The sequence below is a fragment of the Bison bison genome, unplaced genomic scaffold, assembly GCF_000754665.1.
Source record: "Bison bison bison isolate TAMUID 2011002044 unplaced genomic scaffold, Bison_UMD1.0 scf7180017864471, whole genome shotgun sequence".
Taxonomy (NCBI): Eukaryota; Metazoa; Chordata; class Mammalia; order Artiodactyla; family Bovidae; genus Bison; species Bison bison.
The window spans coordinates 23,192,186-23,204,262 of record NW_011495032.1 but is presented as its reverse complement, the minus strand read 5'-3'; the positions used below and the strand labels follow the sequence as shown (position 1 = coordinate 23,204,262).

The window sequence follows — 12,077 nt, the reverse complement described above, 5'->3', positions numbered from 1 at the left end:
TGGATTGGGAAGATCCCCTGGAGAAGGAAATGGCAACCCACTCCAGTATTCTTGCCTGGAAAATCCCATGGACAGAGAAGCCTCGTGGGCTACAGTTTGTGGGGTTGCAAAGAGTTGGACACAACTGAGCAACTAACACTCACTTGCTGACTTACTCACTCAGTAATATGTTAGAAGATGAGAAGTTGGCAGGAACTTCATAAAAACCGTAAGGGAAGACTTTTTTTAAAAAAAGATGTCTTTGAAAAAGCACTTAGGTGCTTGGAACCACAAAATATCTTCTGTGGGAATTAGTGAATAGCATAATCATTCAAGCTGGGAGACATTTGTAGGAAAAGAGACAAATCTGAGAAACTTTAATATTGTTCTTTAGGTTGAGAACCACCTGGGGAAGAGGGATAATGAAACCCCAAAGTACCCTCTCAGCCCTGTCCACAAATGCACTCTGCCCCTTGGGCTCCCCATTACCAAACCCATTTTTGCTGTTCTTGTCAGATCCCTGGACCAGCGGGTGCTGCAGAGATGAAGAGCAACCTAGGGGTACATCCACACTTGGCCGGTCAGAGCCACGGTGTTCTGAGAACATGGGGATGGAGTGATGCTGGGTGTCAGGGATTTTGTCACCCGGGGTTTGTCACCCCAACTTTAAGGCCAGGCCTGCCAGCCCAAAAGATGCATCTTCTATCTTCCATTAGAGCTATATTATCATTTTTTATCAACTCTAGAACCCCACTGCAAATCTGCAACAACTCCATTGCTAATGTCAACCCAGGCTTATCAGACAGGTTCCCAGCAGGGATCAGGCAGGTCTGTTCAATGTTTACTATCACCCCTCCCGCTGGCTTTTGAAAGGGGTGGTTTTGACGGGATGGTTTCTATGTGATTATGCTGAATTGGGGCTGGAGGGAATCAACTCAGGGATATATTCATGATCTTCCTGCCATAGTTCACCAGAATTTGACTGCCAGTCTGGACAGCAAGACCTCTGGATCTTAAAAATGGTCACCAGTTTTGAAAAGCAATTTTCTCTGCTACCTGTGTTGGCTTAGACTTAATCCCAGCATTCTTCCTGAGGATCTGGAGCATGGGTAGGGATCACAGCACATTAGAAATGGAAAGGACACGGATACATCTCCAGGCCCTTCATCTGACAGGTCAGGTGTGATGGCACGTTGGGGGTTGTCCAAACAGGACCAGGGGATTTTAGTGCCTCTTTGCTAACGATGTTCAGTTTTCTAGGGGTCATTATTAGGGTCATTTTCTAGGGTTCAGTAGCTGTGGGATTCCAATGTGCTCTCAACAAAGCTCAGAAGTAAAGGGCCTTTTGAGGACCACTGTCTCCCAACATGGGAGGCTGGGTTCCAGTGTGGACACTTGGGATTTGGTGAGGGATGGCTCCTCCCACTAGGTGGCACTGGTGTGCTCTGGAGGAGAGCAGGGGACGCTGCACTGCCCTCCCCTCCTCAGATGGTGGGGTCTCTTGGCATCAGGGGCTAGCCCATTATCAAGCTGAGGTGGAAACTAGTCTGCGTAGTTAAATTTCCAACTGTGAATCATATAGTCTGGCTTTTTTCTACAAAATCTGGGGATGGAGAATGGCAAATGGAGTAGATTCTTTCATAAGAGAGGAAGTCTATAGAAAAAAAAGAAAATTTAAAAGAAAGGCAATCAGAAATTCAGATACTTGTCAAAGATAGGTGAACAAGGATGCTCACAGCAATGTTATTTTAATGGTGAGTAACCTAAATGGATGAACCTAAATGGAAGCAACCTAAATGGCCACAACCTGGGACTGTTTATGTCAATTATATTTAAGTAAATTATGGGTTAAAATATATTGACGTGGAAAAATGTCAACCATATATTGTGAAATGATAAGAGCAAATTCTCTTACTATATATGTATGTCATGTAGTATAGTAAATAAGATGCAGTATAATTAAGTACACTGCATAATTTACACAATAGATTATATGTGCATAAAAGTGTGAATGAGCCTCAAAAGTAATGTCATGTTCTATTTAATATGGCTGTGTAATTTTTAGATCAAGATTGTATTTTTTATACTCAGAGAAAAAATGCAATTTCCACTTTGAAAAAAAAAAAAAGTGCAGTCAGATCTCCATTTCTTAGCTCACTAAGAGGCTGTGGATATTCCATGTCCTTCATCTGTCCTTCCTACCTCCTTGTGACTGTCCTTGGAGCCACTTTAATGCAGGTTCCCACCTCCCTCAGTGGGTGGGCTGGAGCAGGGGGGAAAGAATCAGCCAATTTTGTTGCACGTTAACTGCTCTAATTAAGGGAGAGGCTTGGAAACTGCTGAGCAGTGCGTGTGTCACACACACACACACACACACACAGACAGCTGGGCCTTTCACGACAATAGCCCATTGTTCCCAGACTTATTAGGAAGACTTGCTCTTCCCATAACAGGTCTCTGTAGAACCAGACTTTTGAAATCAGAGACACTTGATCCAGCAATGCTTAAGAAAAGTTTGCAAAAGGTATAAACTAGTTGACCTGTTCTGTTCTGCTTAATAAATCCTGGGGATTTACTGATGGGCAGTGGCATTTGAAGACTCGAAGTTCAGATCTTGACATTTTTAGTGACTCATGTCATGACCTTAGATCATTAAACCTCTTTAGACCTCACTTCAGGCTCCTGGGGGACCACACACCTGACATTTCCCATATTGACTCCAATAGTGCCAGCCTTACTCACACAGAATTATTTAGCAAGTATGCAGAACTCACTTTCTCCGCAGAGCATGATTTGGGCCTTGAGCTGTTCAATGTCACAGGAGAACCGGGCAGCTTTCCCGAGCTCTTCATCATATTTACGCTCGCTGACAAAGTGCTGCGGGGAAGAGACAGAACCCCATGATGACAGAAATGACTGAGACACGCTGTTGATCCATTCTCTCTGTTCTCCCGCCCCTGCTGTCGGTGTGAGAGCATCACCAGGTGGGGAGCAGGGCAACTCTGTGCTGGGAGGTGCCTTTCAAGCGGGCTTGGCTTTGTCCTGGAGCACAATCACCTTCTTGTTCTTGGGAACTCATGCAGGTCCTGTCTTTACCCTACCGGGGCTTAGACAAAACTGTGGTTCAGGCAAGATGAGTGTCTGGACTCATCTACTTAACCTTTCAGCATCCTACGCCCTCTTTCTGGCACTTCCTGTCCTGTTGTAAGTTATGGGATTCCCTTCTGGCCGTCTTGCTAATCTGCCCAATGGCCTGCTCAGCTATCATTCCTCATGAGAAAGTGTGTCAACCTTCCTAGACATCCATCTTCATTTTTAATAGGGGACCAGGAAGTGGTAAAGAACCTGCCTGCCAATGCAGGAGACGTAAAGACATGGGTTCGATCGCTGGGTTGGGAAGATCCCCTGGAGGAGGGCGTGGTAACCCACTCCTGTATTCTTGCCTGGAGAATCCCACAGACAGAGGAACCTGGTGGGCTACAGTCCACAGGGTCGCAAAGAGTCAGACACGACTGAAACAACTTAGCACACTTAGTAAGTCCAAAAAGCCTTTAGTAACTAGAAACCATTATCTTGAATGGTAGAATTTCAAGTGCTGTTAAGGGAAGTGGTAAAGAGATTACTTCTCAGTTCATTTAAAATTAAGATCTATGTGCAGATGACAGAGGGAGAAATACAGAAATAACTATGACTCAGTCCCTCTGTGAGTTTACCAGGGAGTTCACCATGTGGCAAGAGAGACAGATATCATAAAATAAAATATAAGGTAGAATGTAGTAGGTGCTTTAGGAATATGAAAGGGAAAGAAATTATTTCCTGCTGAGGGGAATTAGGGAAAGAGTTATGTAAGAGGAAGCATTTGAGCTGGAACATTAAAAAAATATTGAACACTTACCAGACATGGGCCAAATTCTTAACAGATAATCTCATTTTTATCTGATTACATTATTATGAAGTCAGTACTGTTATTAACTCTGATTTACAGAGGGGGAAATGAGGTTCTAAGAATCTAAGAGAATATGTAATTAATCCAAGTTTGCAAGAGCTGGGCTGTTGCATTCCAAAGCCTGAGCTATCAACCATTTTACGAAGAGTAGGGTTTTGATAGGTAGAAATGAAACTTAGAAGATGAGTGGATTTCAATAGAGCAGGAAGCTGGCAATTTCATAGTCATCAAAATAAGTGTTTGTTATTTGTTTTGCCTTCCAGGATGTCTTTCTGGTTATCAGGACAGGTTTCACCAGCCAGCCCCACTCTCTATTCTAATCTGCTTGGGGACCAGAGAATGTCTGTGACATTGGAAGTGCATCTGTGTCCACAAGATGAAGGGTTTCTTCTACTGAAACTAATTAGCAATGGTCAGAACCTACTGGGGGTTCCTAGGTGGCACTAGTGCTAAAGAACCTGCCTGCTAATGCAGGAGACGCAGGTTTGATCCCTGGGTTGGGAAAATCCCCTGGAGGAGGGCATGGCAACCCACTCCAGTGTTCTTGCCTGGAGACTCCCTGTGGATAGAGGAGCCCGGCGGGCTACAGTCCATGGGGTCACAAAGAGTTGGGCACGACTGACGTGACTTAGCACACGTGCTCACACAATGTGTACTGGAGTCTGGTGGTGGATTTTGTTCTGAATGGAAGAGTAGCCCTCAGTGGGGAAGACCAGATCTGCTCTAACAACTCCAGTCTTAGGGTGAATGACTGAGCTGGAGGAAGACAGTGGAGGCAGAAAGGCTGGTTGGGGAGGCCATTACAATCGACTGGTTGGAGGCAACAAAGACCAGGAGGGCAGGTGAGAAGGGAAAGACCTCTAGAACTTTTCAGAAGCTTCAGGGGAAGTCCTCACCTCCACAGGGCTCCCTTTCATGTCTAACCAGGACAGAGGGGACCAAAGAGTTACTTGCCACTTTCTACTATCCCCAACCACTTTTATGCTGGGATGGGCAGATAACCCTACTTAGAAAGCTAGCAGCAAATGTGTCTGCCTTCAACGTGGGAGACCCAGGTTCAATCTCTGGGTTGGGAAGATCCCCTGGAGAAGGAAATGGCAACCCACTCCAGTATTCTTGCCTGGAGAATTCCATGGACAGAGGAGCCTGGTGGGCTACAGTCCATGCGGTCACAAAGAGTTGGACACGACTGAGTGACTAACACACACAAATATGACTTCAGAGCTCCCCGGTTCCCTGGAAGCTGGTCAGAAGCAGGGGTGCATGCGTATATGTGTATGTTTAGTATAGTAGAGAAAAAGAGGGTACGGAAAATTTATTAACTGTGACTTCCTATCTTGTTGTAGATACTTTTTCTGCCTTTCTGGTGACAACTTCTCCTTCTGGTAACTGCACCCCAACACAATTTTGAAGATTCACAGCATTGGTGGATCTGTCAATCAAGACCTCTCTTGGCCAAATGGCAGATGTGACCCAAATGGAGGCAGTTCAGAGTCTCTCTCTGGGATTTGAATCAAGAGAGGGGTGGCTCAGGGGGTGATGACATCTGGAGGTCACACTCGGATGGTGCCTGGAAGAGTGTCTGGTAATTACTGCTGCCTACATTCCTGCCCAGTTGTAGCCTGGAGTCTTCAGAGCACACTTTGCTTTGGGGAGCTACTTTCGTATTTTTTCCAATTCCACTTGTTCCAGAGGTTAGCAGAGTCAGCTTCTGTTGTGTGCCATTGAAGAAATCCAATAAATACATATTTGTGCATGGTATTCTTAATAAAAGGGCAAGTAAGCTAGAAAAGGATACAGGGAAGAAGTTGCCACATATTGCGTGTTCTTTAGAATCCTCACTGTTATACTAGGTTCATACTTTGTGTTCACATGTGTGCGGTTTATATGCATAAATTACATATGGTGAAAATAATATCCCCTTTCCCAGATATAATTTATGGTTGAATACATTTTATTTGGGTCACTTTCAATAGCCTGTACCTCTCCTCTGTAATGCTATATCCCTTCAACCCATAGTATATTTAAATACAGTAATTAGGTGGTTCTTTACCCTTCTGTATTCTCAATTTCAACCCTGTGAAAGAGAGCGGGGTGTCTGATTTAGATCCTCAGAGAGCAGTGCTCTGTGGATGCAGAACAAACATAATAGGGATCAGAACTCTGGCTCAGGGTTCAGGCTGTGATATTTTAGAACTGACCTTAATTTCTGCCCTGAGTTCGGCCAGCTGCATCTCTGCCATCTGACTGGCTAGATCAGTAAGTCTTTTTAGTTCTTCTGCTTTCTTTTGACGAGCAGTCAGGATTTCCACTGCCGAATAAGAAGGAATAATACGTTAACGCCAAGGATTTAGACATATTAAATGACCTAATTTCTTGGATTAGTTTTCCGTCTGCAGACTGATCACTTTGTTGGGCCATGGCTGTTTTCTGAATTGGTCACTGAGGTGGGCTGTCCCTGGGTGCTCAGCACCAACCACTCATTTCCATATGTCTTTATCCACCAAGCGTCAAACCAAACATGGTCCTTTCTGATTCACTGTACACCCACAATCTTCTTCATTTTCCCCACTGGCATCTGATCTCACTTACTTAATTTGGACTTTCAGATTTGTGCATTACTCAGAACAACAATCTCCAAGAAAAGAAACATACAAATCCTATCTGAATGATACTGCAAAGACAGGAGTGCACTAAGCAAAAGCCATTCTTCTGTGTGTGCTGTACTATTAAATTTGAACATTGGACTCTCTGAACTTAACACATATTCATGTAGGGCAACTAGCTGTGTTATTGAAATATGACATAACAGTTTTCCTTTATTAGCTTTCTGTGAGCTAGAAAATGCCTCTGCTTTTGCTACTCTGCAGATTTGTTTCCATTTTGCAACCAAAGAGAAGTTGCAGACCACAGTGTCTTGTTTTTGTTACGTGTCCACAATGGAAAAATTTCCAGAGAGAGTCAAAGCCTGCTTGAACTGAATTCATGTGCACTCTTTAGCATCTGCACATACAGAGAAGATACAAAGGAGTTTTCAGCATCACATTTCACACACTTGCCAGATGAACTAAAGGTTCAAGTAGATGTACAAGCGCACAGGTTAATTTATATGTCTGTGTATGTTCCCCAAAAGATCATGGAGCTCAAAGCAATCAAAGCAATGAATACAAATACATTGGGTGAGATTTAAATAAGAAGTTTGATTTTATAATACATAGACTTGCAGTTCTCTCATTCCAGTCACATATGAATTGCCTTCATTTCTTTTGGACAAAGATTTTGAGTTATAACAAAAGTCCATCTAACTAATAGGATATGCACACGGAATTCACATTCCTGTCTCAGCTGAACAAAGGTCAACTGCTTTATTAGACCAGATTCACAGAGCACATGCCCAGCAAACAATGTGATTTCCCATTGTAAGAGTTCTTAATTGATAAATGTCCAAAATAGTCACTTCAAAAACCCCCAAAGATGTTCAGAATCAATCAAGAGTTAATATTTCCTGCAAACCATAAACCATTCTTCAGACAGGCTGAGAAACATCTTTTTTATGCTGATACCAGTGTCAAGATGTCAGTAAAATAACTGATCTGTAACTCTTAAAGCCTAATCATCTGCCAGACTACTCTAATCATGCTTTGATTATTTACTGGGATGCCCCCTGCCTCCCATTTACAATACCATGTAGCTGGGCAGAGGCTGAGCTGTGCCTGGTAGCATTTCAGGATACAGAGGAGCTGGAGAAAGCTTGTCCTGATGATGGGAGGCAAAGGAATTTTCATCGTATTACTGAATGATGTCCCAGGTTACCCAGTCACACTGGAAGTCACAAAAAGGTAGCCCACTATCACTTTTGGTGACAGGGTACATATATTTTGCTTGGTCCACACATTGTTGTTGTTCAGTCGCTCAGGTGTATCTGATTCTTTGAGACCCCCATGAACTGCAGCACGCCAGGCTTTCCTGTCCTTCACGATCTCCCAGAGTTTGCTCAAACTCATGTCTATTGAATCTGTGATGCCATCCAGCCATCTCATCCCCTATTATCCCCTTCTCCTCCTGTCCTCAATCTTTCCCAACCTCAGGGTATTTTCCAATGAGTCGGCTCTTTGCATCAGGTCCACACATTACGTTTACAAATAAATTGCCCATATTTGAAAATTAAGATATTCCATTCAAAAGCTGGATTTCTGGCTGTTATTTCTGGCCACAGTTGGCCAAGCACTCCCATATCAAAACCATCAGAGCTGAGGGGTCGCTGCCATGTTTACATGGAGCATGACACCCAGTGTGCCCTAGTCCACTGCTCCTCTGCCCCCAAGCACCCTGTTTGACTCACTAATGTTACCTTCCTGGCCCCTGTGGGCATTTCCAATTCAGAAACTGCACATTTAGTTGTTTGTATTTATGATTACTAGGACCTAGGACACAGTGCGTGCCCAATATGTTTGCTGAATGAAAGATTCCAATGAATGGATCAGTGCATTACTTAACAGGAATACGCAAAGAAAGGCAGAAGTTCCTTTTCTACAGGGCCACTTAAGAATACCTAGGACTCATACCTTCGATTGGGCTTCCCAGGTGGTGCTAGTGGTAAAGATGTCCAATGCAGGAGACATGAGATATGCAGGTTCAATCCCGGGGTGGGTAAATTCCCTGCAGAGGGTAATGGCAACCCACTCCAGTATTCCTGCCTGGAGAATCCCGTGGACAAAGGAGCCTGGCAGGCTACAATCCATGGGTCACAAAGAGTTGGACACAGATGAAGTGACTTAGCATACACTCAGGCATACCTTTGATTAATCAATTATTTCCCATTATAATTCAACATATGGGTGGGACTAAAGCCTAGAGAGTGAGAAAATGATTCTTGAGTAGGAAGATGAAATGAGGTACTTTCCTCTGGCAAAGTAAGATAAATGAGAAATTCTGAAGGTCCAGATTTGATGAGCAGCTAGTAAGGGGTCAGTAGACCCCGAGTGACTACACAGTTAAACAGATCTGACTTTTTCTTAACGGATCATTTGTGGGACTGGTGACAATTAGGGGTGATTGTTCTTTTTGATTACGTAGAATTTGGGCATTCATACCAAACAAAAGATTTGGTAGAAATAGATATAAATGGGCCCTAAAATAGGAATGCAGGTGCAAGATCACCAATAAATTCCGAGTTTACACTCATGCAAATGTGCATGGGAATGAATACTTTGCATCAGCAAGTGTTGGGATGAGTTTTACATATAGTCTCATTAACATTTCAAAGATTTCCATTATGAAAAAGCCCTAAAATTTGAGATCAAAAGCCAATATTTTCTGGGGGAGAAGTCAACATTTTCACCTCAGAAAAATCAATGACAGAAACAGAAAGCAAAACCAAAACAGATCAGTTCCTAAAATTCATTGATCCTATAATTTAAAATAGAATAAGTATGCTTTGAAAGCACCATCCTTTGAGAAATTTGTAGAAGGAGACAGTTCCATATGGCTTTAGATTTCACTGCATTCAAGACTCAATTAATATTATTTATGTAGTTTTATAAACAGTCATCTGGTATGCTGAAATCCATTTCCTCAATAGGATTTATACTTTCCTTCAAGTTTCTGGAATACATTAGAAGCTTGTTCATATTACCTGAACCACAGAAAATTTCAGGGCTTCTTGAATAATACTCCTTAGCAGAGTGTGTACTTGAAATCCTGGGGGGTAGGGGACCAGGAGCTGGGGCAGAAGTAGCTCTTTAAACACAAAGTGTCTTTGAAATCCTTTTGATTCCTTAAAAATTCTGGTGAATTTTGCATTTTGCTTCATAATAAATCTGTGTTCCATTAATATAATGTTTTCTTCCCATTTCTAGTAAATTCGACACTCTGGGAACATGCTTGTCTAGGCCTCCAATTCTCTGGGCAGCCAAAGTTTGAGATCATAGCACTACAGCATCTTCAGTTTCTTCATCTGTAATATGTAATAACTGATCAGGATTATTATGGAACTAAATGAAATAGCCTATGTGAACTGTTTTGACTAGTATACTAAAAAACCCTAACTAAAAATACTATTAATAAAGTGAGATATATTTATCTATTCTCTTATTGCAGTTGCATTAATGCTCACTAATACTGGATCCCACAGCCCATGGATACTGAATTAACTATAATGATTCACTTAACACAATTAAGTACTTACAGTCTTCCCAGCTTTGTGTTAGGTGTCATGAGGAATGGAGAAGCTTATGTTATGATTAGGGAAATGTGGCTTATATCATGTGCAGGAAATGGAAAATGTGGAAAACATCTTGAGACCATAGATAAGGAGGCTCAAATGGTGGTTGTAAAGACAATCTGGGGCTTCCCGTGTGGTGCAGTGGTAAAGAACCTGCCTGCCAATGCAGGAGATGCAAGAGATGCGGGTTCGATCCCTGGGTCAGGAAGATCCTCTGGAAGAGGGCATGACAACCCACTCCAGAAATCTTGCCTGGAGAATCTCATTGACAGAGTAGCCTGGTGGGGTGTGGTCAACAGGGTCGCAAAGAGTTGGACACGACTGAAGTGACTTAGCACGAACAAAGACAGTTCAGTACTTTATAGAGAGATTGAATGGTTTCTTCTCTCAGTAAAGAAGACTCACAGTTAACATACATGTGTCACCTGAGACGCTGCATAACTTACCATCTGACCCCTGTTTTTCTCAGGGGGTTGAACTAACTTCTTTACTAAGATGGGCTTTCTCTTTTGGACACACTGCATCAGGCACTGTGCCAAGTGTCCGACATGTGTCTTCTTCTCTCTTTACAGTAACTATTTGAGATAGACACAAATGTTATGCCCCCCTTTCCTTTTATTTTTAATTTTAATAACTTTCTATTTAACCTAGTATATCACAATATATCATTCTTTCAACAGGTCAGCCATATAGAAATTACGGGTGTGATATTTACTTTTTTTTTTTTTTTAAGATATTCAGTCTTTGAAAACTAGTGTGCATTTTACATTCAGCACATTTCAATTTAGCCTAGCCACATTTTAAGTGTTTGGTAGCTGCGTGTGTTATGTCCCCTTTTCTGATGAGGAATCTGGCTTTGAGAACATCACAGAATAGTTCAAGGTCACACAGCCAGTAAAATGGGTGGAACTTGGATGTGATTTCAGTTCTGTTCACCTCCAAGGTAAGTGAACTGGCTTCCCCAGGGCGCTGGGCAGTTCTACACCAGGACAGATTCTTGAAGTTAGGGGTATCCTGTGAACCCATCTCGCTGGTTCAGCTAGCCTGACGGTTCTGAGTCTGCAGTTGCAGACGTATCTGTCTGCCGCGAGTCCCACTCTCCACCAGTGCTTAGCACATACAGAGCACACAGTAAATGCTCACTGACTGAATCAGTTTTAAAAATAGGGATGCTCTCCAGAGATGCCCCAAATCCCACAGGTCTTGGGATCGAACACTATTGTCCCAAGGAGGAAGAATGAACACTTGAAATCTGAAGCCTTCTGTTAACCTCTGAGAAAGTGATGTGCTAGTAACTTTCTATTTTGGTGCTAGAGAAACATTTGTGTTTGCGTTGGAAGTTAGCATTTTTGTCATTAGGAAATGGAACTGAAAATGAGCTGTACCCAAGAAACAGGGAAAATCCCGTCATGGGGTAATCTACTGCTACTGAAGAAATCAACAAATTCCATAAAAATAAAATATTTTCACAATCAAAGGGATTGTGAAAATATCTAAATATTCCACAGCTTAACCCTGGATCATATTTAGTTTTATTTAATAAAACCTGCTGTATTTTAGATTCTAAAATGTTGTTTAAAATTATTTAGAAAAGTCGTCTAACAAAAATAATGATAGCTATTTTTCATAAAATGACTACTGAATTATGGCCAAGGGCCAGGCAAGAAAAATATTAAAAGAATGAAGAATTTGGTCTGATCCTCCACTGATTAAAAAAAAAAAAAAAAGCACTGAAGTCAAAAGTACAGGAACTTAGCTGAAAGCTGATTGGGGATGCAGACTGCCATTTATCCAATTTATGAGATAAGATTTGGGAAAGGATGAAGAATTTAAAATGCCTAGAAGATAAAAACTGTAAAACTAAATCCCAGCTGAAAAATATGGTCTTAGGTTTCCCATTAACAAAGCAGATGAATTTAAAAATAAAAG

The 12,077-nt window shown here is 42.1% G+C and overlaps 1 protein-coding gene across 1 annotated transcript in view; it reads right to left on the bottom strand.

The window, feature by feature from the left end:
* Positions 1 to 12,077, bottom strand: part of SPATS2L (spermatogenesis associated, serine-rich 2-like) — a 192,465-nt gene that overhangs the window by 3,367 nt on the left and 177,021 nt on the right. The window contains exons 10-12 of the mRNA XM_010861269.1: positions 6,127 to 6,236; positions 2,754 to 2,856; positions 419 to 534 (exon numbers count right to left, since the gene is read on the bottom strand). Of these exons, the coding sequence (XP_010859571.1) occupies positions 419 to 534; positions 2,754 to 2,856; positions 6,127 to 6,236 (329 nt within the window). The remainder of the gene's footprint in view (positions 1 to 418; positions 535 to 2,753; positions 2,857 to 6,126; positions 6,237 to 12,077) is intronic.